The sequence below is a fragment of the Arachis hypogaea genome, chromosome 8 (genome assembly GCF_003086295.3).
Source record: "Arachis hypogaea cultivar Tifrunner chromosome 8, arahy.Tifrunner.gnm2.J5K5, whole genome shotgun sequence".
Lineage (NCBI taxonomy): Eukaryota > Viridiplantae > Streptophyta > Magnoliopsida > Fabales > Fabaceae > Arachis > Arachis hypogaea.
The window spans coordinates 2805956-2829217 of NC_092043.1; the positions used below are offsets into that span (position 1 = coordinate 2805956).

The following is a 23262-nucleotide window of genomic DNA, read 5'->3' on the forward strand; positions in this document are numbered from 1 at the left end:
CTAAGGGAAACGGGGCAATTAATGTTAAAATTAATGAAGGCATTAAACCCTCGCACATTCCCAAAGTGCCGATACAAACGATACAAAAGCGTGCACTTTTAGAGGAAAAACATTCTACATTCAAAAGCTTCTACAAAGGAATCGACAAAATCCTTGAGTTCGGCTTCACTAGAGAAGGACCGAAGTCCAGGACTCGACCTCAACAAAAAGACCGAGCTCAAGTAGGGGCACTGTTCATACCCTGGGTCGAGCTGTCCGACCCGGGATATTCTACAGACAAGGCGACCGACATCTTTAGGTCAAGCGGACCGACTTCTTCGCAAAGAACTCGGTCCAAATCGACAGGAAAGCCCAAAGAAGGGCCCAACTCAAGGAATACGATCCCGATCCAAGGGCAGCCCAAGCCTATAGAAACGGGGCAATTAATGTTAAAATTAATGAAGGCATTAAACCCTCGCACATTCCCAAAGCGCCGATACAAACGATACAAAAGCGTGCACTTTTAGAGGAAAAACATTCTACATTCAAAAGCTTCTACAAAGGAATCGACAAAATCCTTGAGTTCGGCTTCACTAGAGAAGGACCGAAGTCCAGGACTCCACCTCAACAAAAAGACCGAGCTCAAGTAGGGGCACTGTTCATACCCTGGGTCGAGCTGTCCGACCCGGGATGTTCTACAGACAAGGTGACCGACCTCTTTAGGTCAAGCGGACCGACTTCTTCGCAAAGAACTCGGTCCAAATCGACAGGAAAGCCCAAAGAAGGGCCCAACTCAAGGAATACGATCCCGATCCAAGGGCAGCCCAAGCCTATAGAGATAAGGCCGGTTCCATAGAAGATAAGCCGACCTCGACAAAAGATAAGATAAGATAACTAACTTATCTTATCTAAAGAATGTCACATCTCACCATTATAAATACACTGGAGCACCCAGGTATAACTTATACTCTGATTCTACTCAATACCTGTTTAATACCCTTGCTAACTTAAGCATCGGAGTTCCTTGCAGGTACCCCCCACCCTTCGGTGACAAGGGATCAGCAGCATTCTCAGTTCCACAAGTCGGACACACCAGCTCCGGCTGCTACACACCTGCCGGACACGTCGGCTCCGACCAGCACAGAAGATCTCGTCCGAGATCGACCTATAGTTTCAGGTAACCCTCGAAACATTTCCAGTTATCTCTTTGATATGACTTCTCATTTTCTTTCTCTTTATTATGCCTCCACATCACCAATTACATACGCACACCTCTGTATCACCTATATTATTAAACATATCTCTGTTTCACCGCTTAATTACACATACCTCTGCATCATCAAATAATCAATCAAACCTTCACATCACCACATATTTATTTGTCTATCATAACCTTAAATCGATTAGTTTCTAGGTAGTCAAACCTCTTAACATTTAATAAAAACTATTTTCTTAATAAACTGAACTCAAATTATAGCTTAAAACAAGAATCTTTTTTCAATAGGTTAAACTTAAGACATAGTGCTTTTCTTGATAAATTGAAATCCAAGTAGTATGAGTCTTAAATCAAATTTTCTTTTGAATAACGATTTAAACAAAGCCTCGAAGTTTTATAAAAATTTCGACAGCATTTTCTCTAAAATCCAGGCTTTGCCATCCTTCAAGGGTTCTAACCAATCCATTTCTCAACCTTTCCAAATGTCAAATAATTTTTCAGTAATTAAAACATTTTCTTTGAAGCCAAGCCACTTTTCATTTTAATAAAATTCAACTCCCTTTGAGTTCTTTTGCTATTAAATCAAACCCAAGTCACTCCTTAGTATAAATTTATAACTCAAACTTTGAATACAAAATCCTTTTCTCAATATAAGTAAATATGTAAACAAAATCTTTTTCTAACATAGAGTTATTTCTCAAAATAAGCTCATAAATTAGGTTTCCAAAATAAAATCACTTTTTCGTATATTCTTTACAAGAATTTGGACAGAACCTCCATTTAAAAATAGACTTCACCACCCTCACGACTCCTTCACTTCTATCATTCCTTAACTTATCTCAATCCAAATCAGTACTCAATTTAGAATTAATCAAATTAATTATCAAAATCAACCAAAATCACAGCCAATCATTCATATATAGTAAAGAAATCTAATCTCAATAATATTATAATTACTAACATATTTGCAATTATTTACTATACTGTTGGACATTCATAAATTAAAAATTGTTAATTTTAAAATAAAATTTCTACCTCCGTATGAAATAAGAATCAACGAAAATTTTGGAGAAATTTTCTGACTGAGCTGCTAAAGAGAAAAACGTTAGAAATCGTCTGTACGTGCCTCTTAGAACTTCAGTTGGTCAAAGTCAAGAGAAAAAAGAACTACGTCAACATCAACTTCTACCGGATAAAAAAATACCAACGGATAGAAAAAAAATACAATGCATGCTTTTATCAGATTAAATTTTTTATTGAAATTATGAATCTAAAAAAATTGAGATATATAAATAACAATATAATAACAATATAATATACTTTTATACTTTTGATTGTAGCTCCTTTTAAGGCTTCGGCCAAAGGAAAGAAAAATAAATAACAATATAATATAGTAATGATAATAATAGAAAGTTTATTAAGTAGTTATATAATAATAATAATAATAATAATAATAATAATAATAATAATAATAATAATAATAATTCTTTTATCTTTCTCGAACTATTTCACTATAATAAAAATTATTTAAAAATTTTAATAAATTTTAAATTTAAAATATCATAAAATTTAATTTAATTACTTTTAAAAAAATAATTTTTTAAGTAAAATTATCAATAAATATAATAAATTATGAATAACTTTTTATTTATTTTTTCAAAAATTCGAAGTGTTATAACCACAGACGGAGGTGACGATGTTGTTGACGAGTAGATGACACCACAAACATTGACGCATGTTGGACAAAGCACGCTAGTGGAGACGACGCTGATGGAAGACGAAGACACTGCCGGAGAAGATGACGCTAACGGAGAAGACAACCCTGCTACTACTAGAGAAGACGATGTTGAAGGTCACGGAGACGATGATGCTAAAAAAGACGACGCTGATAGAGATGATGCTGACAGAGACGACACTGACGGAGATGCCGACAAAGAGAAAGCTGTGAGAAAGCTGCCACTGATTTGGTTGGATGAGTAACGGTGAGGTGGTGAAAAAGCTCTGCTAGGTTCATACCATGGGTGATTGCCGCTTCAATGTGTTTAAGTTAAGGTTATTGGGTTAGAATCAGTAAAACATATTTATATATTTTAAATTAATATTATTTTTAATTTAATTAATAAAGGTTCGGGTCTAGGGATTAATTCGGGTTCCACTCCTCTAGAACCATTATCCGAACCAATTACCAGATAATATCATTGATTGGGTTCGAATTATACCTGATTATCCGTTAGTTTCAAAATTAATTTAATTGATTCGATTCGAATTCAGACGAGTAATTAAGTATCCAATATCCGTAAACACTCCTAAACAAAATGCATAAAAGATATAGCACAATAAAACGAAAAATCAAAAGAGAAGGAAGAGCGAAGTTTGTGTGAAGGACGTTATTCACTAAAAGAAGAAAAAGAATGAACATAATAAGAGAGAGAGAGTAGTGTCTAAGTAGGTTTTATTTTCAACAGCTTGATTCAATTTGGTTAGTAAAACTATTTGGATGCCTAACATTTTTGTTCTGGTATACTTGTGCAACACTGGGCACCCACTAGTATCAGATACTCTATATGCTTCTCGGTACCAACCGAGCAAACAATATTCACACGGAAGAAATCAAAACACAAAAATAATACAACTGTAATTAATTCAACTGAAAATCGTGAAATTCAAGATTTTACGGGGGAAAAACCTGTTGTTTTCAAATTTTAAACTAGTGTGCAAGGTAGGAGTGTCCATGGATCGGATCCGATCCGCATATCCACGGTATTTATCCGAATTCGATCCGAAAATTGCGGATATGGATCCGATCCTCAAGGCTTTCGGATCGGATCCGCACACTAATCGGATCGGATTGCGGATTTTGTGTTGGTATCCGCATATCCGATCTGCATATCCGTGTATCCGCAAAATTAAAGAAATAAATAAGTAAATATTCTTTTTATGTTTTATTTTAATTAATAATTATCATATATGTTATATTATTTTAATTTATTATTTAAAAAAAGTATGTTTAATATTATTTTAAGAGTAAACATATTTAAAAGAATAGAAAAAATGAATTTTATTGATATTTTTTAATAAAAATAAGTTTTTAAAAATATTTGTGTTTTGCGGATATATCGGATTGGATCCAACCTTAAAAGCTGCGGATATTGGATCCGATAATTTTAATGCGGATCGGATCGAATTTTTGGTCATATCCGATCCGATCCGATCCGCGGACACCCTAGTGCAAGGTGAACTGTTTTTTTTTTCTTTTTAAAGATCTTATGGTCAACTATTTTAAATGTCCATAAAAAAAATCAACCATTACAAAATATATATTAAAAAATTATAAAATAACACATATAAATCATAAATGTATAAAAATATAAATAATTAAGCTTTTGTATTTGCATAATATTTTTTATCTTAATTAAAAGTATCTATGTCCTTTAAACGTGATTCAAGATATTTAAATGGTAAAGTTACGTTACGTTGGTCGAAACCCGTGAAATGGAATATGAACTCGTTGATTATATATGTGTTCTCCTTATCCCTCTTCTCTCCCCGAAAATATCATGAGGTGAAGGTTCCATGTATCTTCTTCCGTAATGCACTCTCAATGCAAAGCTTTCAACCAGACGCTACCCGTACCCTTCACGTCCTCGTGTAGATCCTTATGAGACACCTACAAAAGTTTATGATGAGTGTGATGGAGATTGCCCTTCCCAATCTTCAAAAGTCAAATGCTATGCAACAAACTTTCTGCCACCGATGCAACTTAAGGACCTTATTTGGTCTTTTCCCACGGGCTGCTAACTGTCCACATCCGTGACGTGGCGCCACCATTCACCATTTGAGGGCCATCCCATGCAATCAATGATCCTGGCCTGGGTCCTGGTTTCATGAATAAAGCCATTTTCAACAAACCCCACCACAAACCAATCCTTATAGTGCTCAATTAATTGCTCTTTTTTCACAGCGGCGCTTAACCTAAAGGAATTGAAAAAGGACCATTGTACTACAGCTCGTATAACATGTATAAATTAATAATATTAATTTTATCTAGCTGGCACCTAGTTGTGCTTTTGATAAGATCAAACTGCAATCAAAATCACGGCGAGCTTCTCTGTGATCATTACGAAAAGAACATGAAATCGTTCAGTTCACGGCCCAACCCAACAAACACTTGCTTCGACGAAACCTGAAGGACTACGTGTTTGCGTGAATTTCCCGCTCTCTGTCCTCTTCCACCCTCTATTCATGACAATTATGCTATGCCAGAGTAAACACCCCTTTTGCATGCAATAAATTTCTTTTGTTGGGAGGGGAATAAAAATTAAAAAGTAGGAAACAGTAATAACAATAATAAAGGCAACAAATTCTGGAAAGCTTCTCGAACACATTACACATCAACCACATCCAATTAATAATAATAATAATAATAACAATAAATAAATTGACAAATTAATAAGAAATTAAACTACCAGTAATTAATAAAGTTTATGAATCTCCACCTCGCCAACCTCCTCCGCACGTTCAACCCTCTCCAAGATCAGTGATAGCGACAACCTCCCAAGAGAGAAAAGAGTGTGCTTTCGGCGCTACGTTACCATAGTCACTCACAAACGACCCCTAACATAACACTAGTGACTACACAATAACAAATAAATTAAGGCTATAATGTAAATGGCGGCTTCTATCGCTCTTAAAATTTAATCTTTCCGTTCCTTCATTTTTATTTATTTATTTTAATTTTAATGATGGCAAGCTAAGCCTGTAATTACTGGGAAGGAGGAAGACGGAGAAAATGAAGGGAAGATTGCATTGTTTCCAGATTCAGCAATGGCTCTGAGGAGTGAAAAGCTGAGGGTCAAGCTTGGCTCTACAAACCGGACATAGCGGGTTCTTGGAGAGCCAGGTATCAGCGCATTCAACATGGAACCCGTGGTTGCAACCAGGAACCAGGCGAGCCGGTTGCTCGTTCTCGATCTCATCGAGGCAGACGGCGCATTCGGAGCCCATGACCAGTTCCTTACCGGGGATTTTCGGTAGCTTTTCCAAGTCAGAGGAGGAGAGGCCCTTCTCAGAGACTGGCTTAACCGGTAGCCTGTCAGCCGAGTGACGGGTGGTGGCGTACCAGAGAAGGCACATGTAGACTGTAAAGATGGCGCTCATGCCAAGGCATGGCAGAAAGAGCGCCAACAGAACCGAATCGAGCATTTGCCTCTGCACCTTCGCTGCTGGCTTCTCCGATTGAGTTTGGTCGCACCAAACAGAAAAATCACAGAGCCAGGGAATTAATGTGGCTGTGGCGGTTGACGGAGGAGCACCCAACAAGGGGATGATGGTGGAAAGCAGTGCCAGGCTCTCACCATATCGATCGTCGCTTAAAATTATCAAGCAACAAGGTATGTATGGGAAATTGTGTGACTGGGGAAATAAAAAAATTGCTTAGCTTAGAGAGAGATCAGAGATCGCGGTGGGTGGTTTTTGGAGGGTTGTGTGTGTGTTTGCGTGAGCCTTTGTTCTGTTTCGGCGAAGGTGATGAGGTTTGCGAATGTAATGGGGGGGTTAATGCGTGATGATGTATTTATGTGAACGCGAGAGTGAGTGAGTGGGTTGGCTTCTTCACACTTAATTAGCATCCTGCGTGTAAACGGGAGTATGGTAGGCCAACCCAAGACTCGGACCAGGATGGATATTCACTATTTTATTTTATTTTGTTTTTGAAATGGCAATACCTTTATTTAGTTATAATTATTTAAGGGGAAAATGTATCATTTTGTGTTATCATTAATTCAGATAAATACTGTACAAATAAATCATTATTTTGCAAAACATTTTTGTTTCACTTCTAATGAAAAATAACCATCCCTACTATCAAATATAACAATAAAGTTTATGGTTAGCATTTGAGATGTATCAGCAAATCTTTTCTCAAACCTTTTACATACCAACAAAAAAAAATCTTTACTCAAACTGTATCACAGTCAATATCTAGCTGTATTTCCAACTTCTGGCTTATATCATGTTTCGTCCTTGACAAGTAAAAGTCTAGCAATGCTTCACTTTCCAATAAAAAAGGGATGACAATGATTTTTTTTAAATGAAGATTGGTATATATATACGATTTTTTATTTTAATAAATAAAATAATTATAGTAATTACTAAAATAAATAATTAAAAAATATTTACCGAAATAAATATTTACACACTAAATGAGATACATGAAAAATTATTTCGTTTACACGGTAAATAAGATATATATATTTATAAATATAAAAAGAGTACTTACCCAAATTAGTTTCAAGGATTTTAGAATCGGACATTTTAGTCCCAAAAAAAATTAATACACAGATCAATCTCCAAAATTTTATTCCGGCAGATAAATCAATTCACATTTCATTTTCTGGCATAGTAATTACACAGATCAGTTCCTAAAAATTTTAAAAATATACGTTTTAGTTCCCAAGAAAAACTAATGTACAAATCAATCCCCAATGTTTTTCTCTATTAGACATAATAGTCCTCCGTCCAAAAATAAAATAAAATAAATTTAGTATTATTAATTACACAATAATATTGTTCTATATTTTTTGTATTTTTTGGACAAAAATAATAATAAATTTATTCATTAAATTCTTATATATATATATATATATATAGTCACTCATCAATAATAATAATAATAATAATAATAATAATAATAATAATAATAATAATAATAATAATAATTAGAGATTATTTTACAAAAAATTTAAGATTAAAATTATTTGATATTTTTGCTTGTAGTATAATCAAAAGATGTCCTATATAAAAAAAATATATGTTTGTATTAAAAAATATGCATTAAAAAAATATTTTAATTTGAATTTATATTAAATACATATTTTTTTAATGCAACATATTTTTTAAAATAATACATCTTTTGATTATATTAAATACAAAAATATCAAATAGTTTTAACTTTGAATTTTTTGTAAAATAATCTCTAATAATTTTATTATTATTATTATTATTATTATTATTATTGAGTGACTATATATATATATATATAATCTTTTTTTAATACATATTTTTTAATACAAATATATATTTTTTTACATAGGACATCTTTTGATTATATTAAATACAAAAATATCAAATAGTTTTAGCTTTAAATTTCTTGTAAAATAATTTCTAATAATTTTATTATTATTATTATTATTATATATCTATATATATATATATATATATATAAGAATTTAATGAATAAATTTATAATTATTTTTGTCCAAAAAATAAAAAAATATAGTACAATATTATTGTGTAATTAATAATAATAATAATAATTATTTTATTTTATTTTATTTTTGGACGGAGGACTATTATGTCTAATAGAGAGAAATGCTGAGAATTGATTTGTATATTGGTTTTTCTTGGGGACTAAAATGTCTGTTTTTAAAATCTTTGGAACTGATCTAGATAATTACTCTGCTTCTTCCATATTCACTTACTTTTTTTTATTTGTTGTATGAGAGTACATAAAAATTTGAAATATAATTTTGGGCAATTTACGCATCTAAATTGTTTGAGCCTCAATATTACGCAAATACATTGTTTCCAAATTCAATACGCAAATGCATTGTTTCACTATTTTATGTAAACCGCTAGCGGTTTATAGGTGTGCATAAACCGCTACTACTTGCCGCGGTTTATGTGTGGGAGTGTGTGAGTGTAAACCGCTACTGCCAACAGCGGTTTACAGCGTGTGTGTGAGTGTAAACCGCTACTGGCAGTAGCGGTTTACGTGTGTGTGTGTGTGAGTGTAACCGCTACTGCCAGCAGCGGTTTACGTGCGTGTGTGTGAGTGTAAACCGCTACTGCGAGTAGTGGTTTACGTGTGATGCTTTGCCTATATAAACCGTGGTTGTAGCCGCGGATTATGCATTTAGATGGTTTGTGGAGTTTTTTAGAGAGAGAAAATTCTAGAGAGAGGTCAGAGCAAGTTGTGAGCGAGCCCGAGGTTTCTCAGCGGCGACTTCTGGCGAGTTATCATGGCAGGCAGGACCCTGTACCGACTGAACGGTGTTGCGCATATTGCCGGTTCTATTGGTGACGAGGTTAGTTAACATTTATTTTTTTCTAGGCTTTGCATATGTTAGTCAGAGAAATGGTAGGTTAGGTAGACGAATTAGAATTTATAGATTATTCCCTCTAGTTTGAAATTAGGCTTCGCATGCTAGGATGTTAGTTCACTAATTTTGGTTTAGTATTTTGAGTTTTTCTTGGTAAGTTATAAATATGCCTAGTTACCTGAATTTCAAATCCCTTCAATGAATGTTATGCTACATGGTGTTGGTTTAGTTTAGGGAAAGGGATAGTTGACGTTAGTGAATTATTATAGTTTGTTTAGGATATTTGTATGATATGAAGTTTTAAATTTTAAAACTTTACAATATTTTAAAATTTCTGGATGTTATTTAGTAAAGTATGTGTGTTGTTATTTTCCCTATCGTGACTAGGGAATTTTTTTAATACTATATAGGAGAATTTGTTGATGGTTTAAGGTATTCGTATACGGTTAGATATGGAAATTTGTTTAAGGATAGGAGAATTTAATTGGACTCTGTTTTTCTTTGTTGTTCTGTGCAGCCCACTAGGTGTATATACAGTGTGAGACAGCAACAGAATATGCCCATGCATGAAAGGATCATCCGTATTTAGAGAGGGCTGGATTGTACCATTTGGCAAGGCTAAACAGCCAATGGTTCTGGTTGGATGAGCCACTTGTTTGTGCGTTCGTTGAGAGGTGGTGTCCTGAGACGCATACGTTCCACATGCCTTTCGGAGAATGCACAGTGACATTGCAGGACGTGGTTGTACCGATGCATGTGTCGGGTAGCGAATAGAAATGTGACTAATCTTGCGGGCCCGCTCCAGTTGCTATAGAGTTGGATATTCTGGCGGTTTCCGTCTTTGAGGCCGGCCGGGTTTGAGGTTTTCTCTTTCCCGCTGGCATCCAGGTATGGGTTATGCTTTTTTAAGTTTAACAAATTTTTTGGGATTTTTTTTAAGTTTGTGTCTCATATGACTTAAATTTAGGTGGTCTGCCTACTTACCTCCTATCGATGGAAAGGAGCAGAGGGTCACTAGGTATCGGCTTGCATTGGATCGATTGACCGCTCGTGATGTAAGTTTTATAGCAGTTAGAGTTTCATTTTTTGTTTGCTCTCTAGTCGTGTGTAGATATATACTTGTTGTTGTAATGTATGATGAATTCTGAAATTTCAGATTGTATGGGAGCCCTACTCCGCGCTTGATGTACTTGCCATGGTCCATCCAGAGATACTTACAGAGGAGCATAGTCGCATGTTGCATCAGCATTCTGCTGTTGGCCGATGGCTTCCAAGTTCAAAGAAGAGAGGTGGGGAGGGTACTCCTGTGTTGCAGAACCGGAACCTCCATGGGCTGAACGTCCACCTCTTGGAATATCATCATGACTGTCCCCACCAATATCGACAGGCTCCTCATCTGAATCATCGTCAAACAGTGCATTCTCAACTCGATCAGGTCCGACATCGCATTCAAAATCAGGAACAACAGGACCAACATATGCATGAACAGCCCCAATACGTTCGGGCTCCGCATTTGGAACTGCCACTGCTACCACAGGCATCGATGTTGATGCACCACCAGTTGGGGTCGACTGAGGATTAGGTGCCGATGCCCCAGAGCTATCCACACCATCTTCCAACTTCGCAAACAGCTCAGTTACCCTCACCTCCGGAAAACTACGCCTGCAGTGAAACAAGACCTGCAAGTCTTCATCTGACCCGATCACGAAGGTCTCATATCTCACGCAAGTTGAGACAACATCAATGGAAATCTTGTAAAATAATTTTTTTACCCACTTCGTCCCACACGTACCGAGCTTCCGTAATATGCTTTGCTTAATCTCCGCCAACGTATTCGACGATCGGATAAAAACACTAAGCGGTTCTCTATCTGTGAATTTTACACCATGCTTTTTGCTCTTTTGAACTTTTCCAGAGTAGTGAACCAGAGCCACAAAACTATCCTCCCCCTCCATTTGTGAATAACACTCTACCTCTTCACATTTGGCCCCTCTATGGTTTATATAGGCAGCCCCATTCAGCCCATCACACGTAAACCGCTACTGCCAGTAGCGGTTTACACTCACACACACACGCACGTAAACCGGTGCTGGCAGCAGCGGTTTACACTCACACACTCCCACACATAAACTGCGGCAGGTAGTAGCGGTTTATGCACACCTATAAACCGTTACTGCCAGTAGCGGTTTACATAAAATAGTGAAACAATGCATTTGCGTATTGAATTTGGAAACAATGTATTTGCGAAATATTGGGGCTCAAACAATTTAGATGCGTAAATTGCCCTATAATTTTAGTAAAAAAGATTCTATATTCTATGCCAATAGAGTAGTGACAGGTATTAATTGGGTCATTAAATAAATTACGTATATTTAAATTATATTTCAAATTTTTAAATAGTACGTAGTTAGAAAAAAAGGTAACCGTGTTAATAGTGTGCAATTTAATAGTACACTTATCTGCAATTCAAATAAACTTGTTAATACCTATTATTTAAAATAGTACATTTGCTCTACTATTTGAAATATTTTATTTTTAATAGTTTAGTCTAATTTAAATTATTAATACTTTTTATTATTTTTAAAATTTATATTTAATTATTTATAAATACATATATTTCATTTATATTGTAAATGATATATATAAAAATTAAAAAAATATAACACATAAAAACTTATTTCGTTTACTGTGTAAACTAAATATGAGAAACTATTTCTTTCGATAAATAATTTTTAAATTATTTATTTCATTAATTATTATAATTATTTTATTTATTAAAATAAAAAATCCTGTAAGGTATAAAGTATGAACTTCCTCTCTAATGGCCTATTATGTATTTAGACATTATTTGGTTCAATAAGCTTTATACTTCGGTGTTACGTTTAGTTTAATAAGATGTAGTATGATATACGTATTTTTTCTTTGTTGCTCACAGATCAGGACGGTTGAAGTGGGTAAGTAGTGGTGTCCCCCCTCCCTCTTACCAAAAATTTTGAAGAACTAGATTTAATGATTTATATACGAGATATGTGTTTAAGAAAATAAAAATTTTCACGTAATTTACTGTTTTTATATATAATTATTTTTAATTTTGTAATAGATTTAAATTTAATTATTTTTTATTAATAATTTTATTTAATTAATTTAATATCATCCACTCAAATTTTTATATTTTTTAAAATTAATTTTTTATATATTCATATCTAAATTTATTTTTAAAAATTTATTTAATTTTTTAATAATATTAAAATATTAAATAGTTAACGTTAATATTGTTATATAAAAATAATAACTTTCACCATTATATTTTGATAATTATATTATATACTTTAGACTTTCGTTTTTGTAAAAAATAATTTTTTTTAATTTATACTGTTGAAAGGAAAAAATTTTATCTTACTTTTAACTAAACATATTATAAAAATATTGGTATTTTGTAATTTTATTATATTATTGATATTGTTGCGTCTCTTTTGTATAATTATTATGTCAAAAATAAAATTATTAAAAAAAATTCTATGGCTTTTTCTATATATATTGATAAACTTTTTTTTAACAAAACTCAATAGTTACATATCGTGCAGATATTATTTTTATATAATAAAAAATATAACAAAAAAATAATTAAAAAGTTTGTATAAAATTCAGTCCTCATATATTAAAATTTTTAGATTTGAGTATTGTCCAATTTGATAGGCCAAAGGTTAATACGTATTTTTAATTAAAAGAAGTTTCATTCTTAGTTTCTTGTTTTAAATATAAATAATAAATTTCATTCTTTAAATTTTTTTTACAATTGTGTTTACCTATTTTTGAGTCGTTTTTATTGCGTCTTCAAATCAAATAAGAAAATACCTTTTATGAAATCTCTCAACTGTATTTTAAAGAAAATCAAAATAGTTTATCTCCTGAGAAATATGTACATTAATTTTTGTAGAACTATTCTTTGAACATTGAATAGCTCTGGTCAATGTTTGTCCTTTTCATGGGTGCTCAATCATATGATATAACTTGGGATAGCCAGGTAAGAAAAAAGCCTGTGGGCGATGTTGGATTTCTCCAGAGTGTGTTAGGGGTTTAGGAAAAAATATGCGTCTAATTTTGTTTACCCCAATGAGACAAAGACATATAATCTCACTAATAGAGATAGGGGTTATTTTCTTTTCTTTTATAATTTTATTTTATCATAAATACTATAATCTTTATCTTTAACTTTATCTTTATTTTTATAATAATACAAATAAAAAGTTCACGTGGCGTTCATACATTAAATATGAGAATTTATTTGCTTGGGTGTCGTCACTAGAAATTTTTAGATTTATATTTATAAATTATAAATTATTATTTACTTAAATTATTATTTTCAAATTTTAAATTATTTGTTTGAGTTGTTTTACTTAAATTGTTATTTTTTAAATTTCAAATTATTTTGTTTAGATTATTATTTTTTAAATTTTATATTATTGTACTTACCTTGTTATTTTTTTAATTTTATATTATTTTACTTAAGTTGTTATTTTTTAAATTTTGACACTATTTTTCTAAAGATTTGTTAACTCTTTTTAGCATTATTTTTTAATATTTTTTAATATTTTGTTGATTTTTTTATTTGCTACATATGTTCTTTTACATATAATTTTTAAAAAAATTCAGCTATATACGTTCTTTTATGTTAATTTAGAGTTTTAAAAATTGTTAATATATTTATTTATTTTATCTGTAATTTTAATTTAAATTTTAATTAAAATCAATCAAATTTAAAAAAATTTAGTTATGAATCAATTATAAAAGTATAAATTATAAGATATATATAGTACCATAATTCACAATACATCAATTCATTTATTTACATATATCTAAAATCTAATATTTTTTATTTTATTTTAAATTTATATTATTTATATTTTAAATTTATTTATTTATCCCCATCTAATTTTTCTTTAATTTTTGTTTATCAATTCAAGGAAGAAAAAATATACACTTCAGTTAAGAGGGCTTTTCTGTCTCGATTCGTAAATTTTCTAAAAGAAGAAATATCTTACCAAATAAGATATTTTAGTATTGGACTCAATTAGGGTAACTTCAAGACTACACATCATAAGTATGTGGTTAATTTAAACTAACGTGTGCACATACTTCGGGTAATTTTGTGAATTTTGACACTCTCAGTGCTCCTGAATATAATTGCACCTATTTAGTTGGTAAGTTTATTATTTTAGAAAAAGTATAATTTATTTATAAATTTATTTATTGTATTGATAATTTTAGCTGTGTTTTTTTCTTAACAAACTCGTTGACAATAATTTTTTTATTTTAAATTATTTTAAATGTTATTGGATATCTTACTGAAATTAGGAGTAAAAAAACTCTTAAAAAGAATAACAAATTTATCAAATACACTATTATTAGAGATTGATAATGTATAATAATATATTTATTTTTATAAATATAAAATTTTGATAATCTCATCTTTTTAAATTGTGAGATTAACTTATTTTATTATAACTATTTTTATTAATATTATTAACAAGTAACAAATGTATCTTAACTAACATTAAGCTTAGTTATATTTTTTAGATTTAAAGGCACCATTTTTAAACGTCGAGTTTTGAATTTTTTGAAAAATCAGTTCGGATTGATTTTGAAAAAAAAAAGTATTTTAAATTTTTTTAACAAAAAATTTTAATAAAAAGCATTCATTCCGTATTTTGTTTCTTATGAATTTAAAATAATTAATTAATTAGTTATTAATTTTTTTAAATTGTGTTTGACATTTTAATTTTATTATTAATTTTTAAATTTAAAAATATAAAATATATATAATTTGATATTATTTTATTAGTAATTATTTTTTTTGTTATAATTATTTTGTTTATTTTGTTATAAAAAATATATTTAATATTAAACATTTTATTTGATATAAAAAATAATAAAATGTACACTTTTTGATAACTATACACATAAATTAAATGCTTTTATGAAATCCGACAATAAAAATGAAGCTCAAAAACAGGACAGACCCACATATAAAGTGGTGGGAGGCATTTGCCCCCATTGAATTATAAAAAAAAAATAATAAGTATAGATAAAAGTATATAATATTTATTGTATCTTTATATTTATTTCATGCTTAAATATTTTTTATTTATGTATGATAAAAATTTAAGTTATTAAATATCATTACAATGAAAAAATTATATATGAATTTAATTTATTGAAATTAGAAAAATTAAATTTACTTAAATTAGAAAATAAATAATAATAATTCAATTAGTTAATTATACAAAATCAAATTTAAATTTTTAAATAAAAATAATATTATTAGTATTTAATATTTTTTCCTAAAAATTAATTGAGTTAATATTATATATTATTTATTTATTTTCATTATTTTATTTAATTTAATTTTGGCTTTATATATAATAATTTTTTTGTCAAACAAACATCTACCATAAATATGATAGAATTTTAACTTTACAATTAATTAAATAAAAAAATTATTAAATAATTATTTAATAAAAATAGAGAGACATTATATATATATATATATATATATATATATATATATATATATATATATATATATATATATATATATATATATATATGTAGCTATTAAATTTAAATTTATCTTTTGTTTTTATGTATTTTTCTGTTGATCTTTTTCACACAACTATAAAAACTTAGAAAAAATTAAAGTTAGTTCATTTAAATTATATTTTTAATAATTTTTTTAATTGTTGAACTATAATTTTTTTTGTATTATATAAAAATCAATAAAATATAATTTGATGGATATAAAATATTTGACAAAATACTAGTATTAATAATAATTATATCAAAATATTTTTAAATTAATATACTTTTAGCATGTTAGTTAAATTATTAAAAATTTAATTAATATATTTTGAATTTTAAATATTTATTTTTAATTATTTTTATTTTTTATATTATTTTTACTCTTACTATTAAATATTTCTAGATCCGTCGCTGGATTGATTATATGTTCCCTTCTTGTGGTTGCATGAACAAGACACGGGGTTGTGTTTTCAATCAGCTTTGGCATATTCCTCTTTGCAGCTGCAAAATTGTCCTTTATTTTCTTTTGTTTGTCAATTTTCAACGAAAGTTAGAAATTGGGCTTGAGTTACAAATGGTGTTATGATATTTGATGAGGATACCAAACATGTAAATTTTTAAAGAAAAGAGGGTCAATTCTTAAAGGTTGATAGATAATTGCCGCATGGTTTATTTTGTTTTATTATTCGAGATAAAGTATACTTTTGTCTATATATCAAAAATTTTATTTTATTTTAAATTTTTAAATTTGTATTAAATATATTTTGATAGTTAATTTTTAAAAAAATTTATAATTAATTTAATAATAATTTTATAAAGACAACCTATAATACTAGTAAGACAGAAACAAAGTTTCATTACTGACCCTTAATAGTCAAGTATTATTATTAGATTAGTATTAAATTTCTTAAAAATTTAGCTGACAGATATATTTAATGTAAATAAAAATTAAAAATATTTTAAAAATTTTTGACAATTTTTAAGAATAAAAAATATATTTATTTTTTTTATTTTTTTACTATATTTCATAATTCAATAGATTAACAATTAATTCGTTGTAAATTTAAACTCTATTTAAAAATTTGTCACTTATTTTTATTGATATCATACCCTGCCCCAAAAATGTAAAGGCCTACCCAAATAAGGTGGCCTCATCCGCTTACCCGACCTTATAGAGGTCAGGCACGATAAGGGTAGTTTAACCCTATTTATCTGAATAAGTAATTACCCCCTGAAACATCTCTGACTATCTCTATTTTATTTAGAAGGTAGATCTCAACAAAATCCCATGATAAAGGAAACCGTTATCTACCCATAAAGGTGGAACTACTTTAGAAAGGTGGTTATCCATAAATACACTGACGCACTCAGGTAAATTCAGAGCCTAATCTACTAAAAATCTGCTTAAAACCCTTGCTAACTTAAGCATCGGAGTTTCTTACAGGTATCACCCCCACCTCCTCATGAAAAACTCGGATGGCGGCACCTCGGCACCAGAACAAGTCAAACGCTGCCTCAGAAGGGGTATAGACCTCACGTTCAGGCCCAAATCATCGTTTTAGATAACCCTCGGAACATTGGCGCCATTACTGGTGACCTGGAAGTCTACATCCACGTATGGCGGACAACCAGTATGAAGATAGTCATATGGCGCTTGAGTCAGAACCAGAGCCCCACCATGATGACCTGACGCTGGCATTACCTCCACCCTGAGAGAGAACAAATGCCCCAAGGGAAAGGAATGTCGGGAAACCCTCATCTGTGGCGGATTTGTAAACTCCGAGTAATTAATGAATAATTAGTTAATAAATTAATTATTATTTAAAGAAATTAGAAACTTAAATCTTATAGTTTAATGAAGTAGAAATAATTAAAATATGAATTTTAAGACTAATTTAAAAGATTTTGGCCCAAAGTTGGGTCAAACGGGCCGAACTGAACGAATTGAGCCCATAATTGGGCCCAAGGCTTAATCCAAACCCACCTACATTAATGAGTTTAGCTCATTCCTTCCCTCCCCATCATAGAACATGCTGAACACACATACAAAGGGAGGAGAACAAATCACAAACCCTTGGTTTGATTTCAAATAAAGATAACTTCCGATCCGAAGCTCAGATCACCGCATTGTCTGCGGCCACACGATCACCGCATTAAACTCTACAAAACCCACCGAACAAAGTTGAAGGTAATCCTCATTCTCCTTACAAGTAGCTCAACCCTTATTTCAAAATTATTAGAGAGAAATGTGTTGAGACTTTGTCAAACTTTGGTGTTTATGATCAAATTGACCTTGTGAAATTGTTGGGGCTTGCTTCAATTTTCTGTTGGTATGGTGAGAATTCTTAAACCCTTGTGAAATTATGGAATATAGCGAATCCTATATTGATTTACTGGTAGTTATATGGTATTAGATTAAATTATGTGATTATGGAGGCAGATTGATGGAATTAGAGGCTTGAGTTTGATTCTTGGTGGCTAAAATTCTGCTTGGAGTGCTTTTGGAGCTTTGGGCAATTATGGAATGGTGATAATTTGTGGTCTTTCGAGCTAGGGAGGAATAAACCAAGGTATGGTTTTGGTTTCTCATAGATAACATGTAATGTTTTATGAAAATTTAGGCTAGATGGCCTTAGGTTAAGTTGTATGATATGTATGATTGAGGATTAGAGACTTGTGGTTAGAATTGTTGAGTGAAGGGTTGAAATGTATGATGATTGATTATGGATGATTGTGAATAATGATGATGATAAATTAAGAATTTGATGAGTGATATGTATGTATGTATGTGAAATTGTTGAATAATGAGTATATTGGAGTTGGAAGGTGTGGGAATGTATTGTTGAGATGGTAAGTATTGATGATAAGAAGTTTGATGATAAATGATGATATTGAATTATGAGGATGATGCTTGTATGAATGATGATTATGTGTAGTTTGAGTTGATAATGGTTAAGAGTGTTGATGATGAGAAATATTTGAGAGAATTAGGGTTGTTATAATTGTGAAATGGTGCGCGTGTACACAAAACCCACACTATTTCATACAGCAGCAGTACCAGCAAGTGCATCGGGTCGTCCAAGTAATACCTGAGCGAGTCAGGGTCGATCTCTCGAGGATTATGGCTTGAAGCAAGCTATGGTTGTCTTGCAGATCTTAGTCAGGCGGAATTTAAAGTTTGTTGATTGTATGTTGATTGATTAAATGTCATGAATGTTGAAAGGGTAAAACCAATTGGATTAAATAATAGAAATTATATGATGGGAATAGAGTTGAGAGTTGGAGTTGCTTTGTCTTTCTGAACTAACTCTGGTACTATTGTCTTCTTTGCTGGTGAATGATTTCTTCAATGGCAGGCTATATGTGATTGACACTGGTTTGAGCAGCTGCCAATACTCCTCCATATCTGAACCCCAGGTTTAGTGTGAATCCATCTCTACTTGAGGGTGAAGCGCGTACAGTCCATTCTCCTTTATGATCCTACTCAAAACACTACAGACAAGGTCGGATCTTCTGGATCAGAGAATGATGTATCTTTGGGTTCTAGCCTCTACCACAGAGACCCTAATCTCCCCAAAACTTGGCTGAACAGATGTCTCGAGAAGTCTCCAACGAAGTCGTGGATTAGCCATTTGAGAAATATATATTCAAGCTGTTGGTTGTCCTTGTTTGGTGAAAGACGCATTCTGACCCAAGTAGATGCGGGTGTTTGTCTGGCACATTTGTCTTAATGTGATGAACAGAGCTAATTGGTTAGATCATCCTATTCACCATGATGAAGTACAAATATACATCTTAGAATTAATCAAACATGGATCGAAGAGAAATATTAGTACTTTATTAATTCATAGGACCCAGCAGGGCTCCTCCCCTTAACCTAGGAGGTTTAGAAAATCATATTGAAGTAAAAAAAAAGTGAAAAACGAAAATATGGTAGACCTCCCTTCGTGAGAGGTGTAAAAGTTCTTTAAATACTAGGTTAATGACTAAGGATTACACAGAAAGGGTAAAATAGTCTATTTAGTGCTAAAATTCACTTCTGAGGCCCACTTAGTGAGTGTTTAGGCTGAGCTTTGATGAGATCCACGTGCTATGAGGCTCCTTGGGTGTGGAACGTCAGCTGGGGGGGTTCTATCTGGGCATTTGTACATTGGTCTTTGCTCTTTGGACATTGGATGCTTGGAAGGGGGCAGGAAACTGCCATTGGACGCCAGTTTTGGGCCTTTTAATCCGAAGCAAAGCATAAATTATTATATATTTCTGGAAAGCTCTAGAAGTCAGCTTTCTATAGTCGTTGAGAGCGCTCCATTTGGACTTTGGTAGCTCCAAAAAAGCTCTTTCAAATGCAGGCAGATCAGATTTGGGCAGCATTTGTAGTGCTTTCTCTGTCTCTGAATCAGACTTCTGTTCCAACTCCTCAATTTTAGCCAAAAAATATCTAAAATTGTCCAAAAACACAAAAACTCATAGTAGAATCCAAAAATATGAATTTAACACTAAAACCTATAAAACCTTAATAAAAATAAAATAAAAAATACTAAAAACTATATGAAAATGATGTAAAAAAGCGTATAAAATATTCACTCATCACAACACCAAACTTAAGCTGTTGCTTGTCCCCAAGCAACTAAAAACACAGAAGGATAAAAAAGAAAATTAAGATACAATAAATTTCTAAGTTTCAAAATGAAGCTTAGTTAAAATCAGATAAGCGAGAATTAGTAACTTTTTGCTTCTGAAAAGTTTTGGCATCTCACTATCCATTGAAACTCAGAGATGTTGGCATCTTTAGGAACTTAGAATCCATATGATATTATTGACTCTCCTAGTTAAGTTTTATTTTGATTCTTGAACATAGCTTTTTGAGTCTTGGCCGTGATCCTAAGCACTCTGTTTTCTGGTATTACCACCGGATACATTCATGCCACAGACACTTTACTTGGCTAAACCTTTTCAGATTGTGACTCAGCTTTGCTAGAATCCCCAGATAGAGGTGTCCAGAGTTCTTAAGCACACTCTTTTTACTTTGGACCACGACTTTAATCGATCAGTCTCAAGCTTTTCACTTGACACCTTCAAGCCACAAGCACATGATTAGGGATAGCTTGGTTTAGCCGCTTAGACCAGGAGTTTATTCCTTTGTGCCCTCCTAACCATTGATGCTCAAAGCCTTGGGCCCTTTTACCCTTGCCTTTTAGTTTAAAGGGTTATTGGCTTTTTCAATCTGCCATCTTATTCCTGCATTTTTGGGTAGTAATGGATTTTTCTTCTTTTTATTTTTTCTTTTTTTTTGCCATTTTTTTTCTTTCTTACATGCATATAATTCTTTTTCTCTTGTAACATGCTTTTTTTTTCTTTTTGCTGATTTTTCTTGCTTCAAGAATCAAATTTTAGATTTTTCAGATTATCAATAATACTTTTTCTTTTTCCTTATTCTTTCAAGAGCCAACATTTTAAAATCACAACTTCAAATATGCATTGTTTATTTCATACATTCAGAAAATAAAAGTAGATGACACCACATCAAACTAATTAAACTAATCTTATTTTAAATTTGAAATTCATGCATCTCTCAATTCTTTTCAATAAATTTTTTTATTTAAGTAAGGTGAGAGATATATGGAACATTTTACAAGTTTTAAGACATCAAATGCAAATGATCATGCAACTAGAACAAGAGAACAAATAATAAAACAGATAGAAAAAAATAAGAAAGGAGTAAAAGAGAACGAATCCACCTGAATGATGGTGGCTAGTGCTCCTCCTTGAGGATCCAATATAGTGCTTCATCTCTTCAATATCACTCCTTTGTCTTTGTTGAGGCGGCTGCACAGGCTCATGTGCATGCTCTCTAGTTTGCTCCATCCTCTTCTTCTATACTTAAGAGTGGTAGAAGTCGCAAAGCAGAGCTTTTACAACACCAAACTTAAGAGTTTTGCTCGTCCTCAAGCAAATATGATCAATGGGGAAGAAGAAAGTGGGGTAGGTGGAGCTTCGTGGGACCTACAGGTCCTGAGAGGCTAGGAAATTCCAGATTCCCTGCTCTTTTGTAGTGGCATTTGAACGCCCAGGGACAGCTCCCTGGCTGGCGTTCAACGCCAGCAATGCTCCCCTCTTGGGATATTAAACTCCTAGTGAGAGCTTCCTCACTAGCGTTCAACTTTGACACTCCATCCAGAGTGCTCTATTTTCACTGCTGTGAAATTTTGTCTCTATTCTTACTGATGCATATGATTATGACACTGACAACTGAAAAGAAAAATAAAATGAAATAAAATAAATATGGTTGAGTAAAGTTGAGTTTTCTCCCAATAAGCGCTATTTTAACGTCACTAGCTTGACCTTTAGCTCCTTACGGAGGTGAGTATTGGCTCAGATTTTTGCCCCTGACAGTGAATTTTTTGCTTGTCCTCTCATGAATGAGCTCTACATGCTCTAGAGATAGGACACGACTCACTGTATGTGGTAGGACTGGATTCTTAGTGAAGACAACGCTCATGCCAGGTGATAGGCCTTTAGTTGGAACTTTCTTATCCCTCCAGCCATTAGGTACTTTCTTTTTAGTACCTTTGTGCTTAGAGCTTATTGAGGGTTGCCCAACGCCAAACTTAAAATTGATGTCTGGGGGCTCTACAGAGCTTGATGTGGCAGAAATTGGCGAGTTAAGAATTTATTAATAGGAATACGTTGCAAGTACAGTCCTTAACTAGCCGAAAATCCGCTTATCAATTTAAAAACGGGTTGTCACAATATTGAAAATTAAAATACTGGGAGTATGAATCCCAGGTCGTCTCCCAACGAGTTGCAGAGAGATGTGCTATTTCATCAATCGGGTGTTTTCAAAAGTGGTTGAGTTGGTAAGCAGGAAATTAAAATAGAGAATTTAATTAATTCTAAATAAAAGCCTTGACTGGGGGTAGATTAGTTGGAAGCCCTATTCTTGTTGAAATACTCTCAAGATTAATTAATAATTGGAAGTTACTCTGCTTAGTTAACCCTTACTAGGTAAAGGAAAGTCAAGCAAGTTGGAAATCGGTTTCTAGTCATAAGTCCTAATCCTCTCCCTTGGGAAGGACTAGAGTTAATGATTAGAGGGTGATTCAACAATAAACCCAATTATAATTTCTCTCTTGAGTAGTTCAACTCAAGGGTTCCTTTCAATCATCCCCAATCAAGTCATGGAACTACTCACTCATCATAATTATAAAATTCATAGAATTAATGGTGAAAATAAAAGAAGACATGATAAATAATAATGAAAGGATTAATTGAAAATAAAAATAGTTTATATTAATAACTTGTAAAAATAAGCCAAAGTCAACTCTAGAGGGATTAAAAATATGGAAGAATAAATATAAAAAAGTAACTAACAAAATAAGATGACTAGTA

At 31.9% G+C, this 23262-nt stretch overlaps 1 protein-coding gene across 1 annotated transcript; it reads right to left on the minus strand.

Annotated features, from left to right (window-relative positions):
* Positions 1-5556: 5556 nt before the first annotated feature.
* On the minus strand, positions 5557-6791 carry LOC112705668 (E3 ubiquitin-protein ligase ATL23). The gene has a single exon (XM_025756561.3). It carries the CDS (start codon positions 6395-6397, stop codon positions 6014-6016), a length of 384 nt encoding a protein of 127 aa, XP_025612346.1. The 5' UTR covers positions 6398-6791; the 3' UTR covers positions 5557-6013.
* Between the last annotated feature and the right edge of the window lie 16471 nt (positions 6792-23262).

Excerpts from the sequence above, each read along its gene's own strand:
- LOC112705668 (XM_025756561.3), bottom strand. The coding sequence starts at position 6,397 with ATGCTCGATTCGGTTCTGTTGGCGCTCTTTCTGCCATGCCTTGGCATG.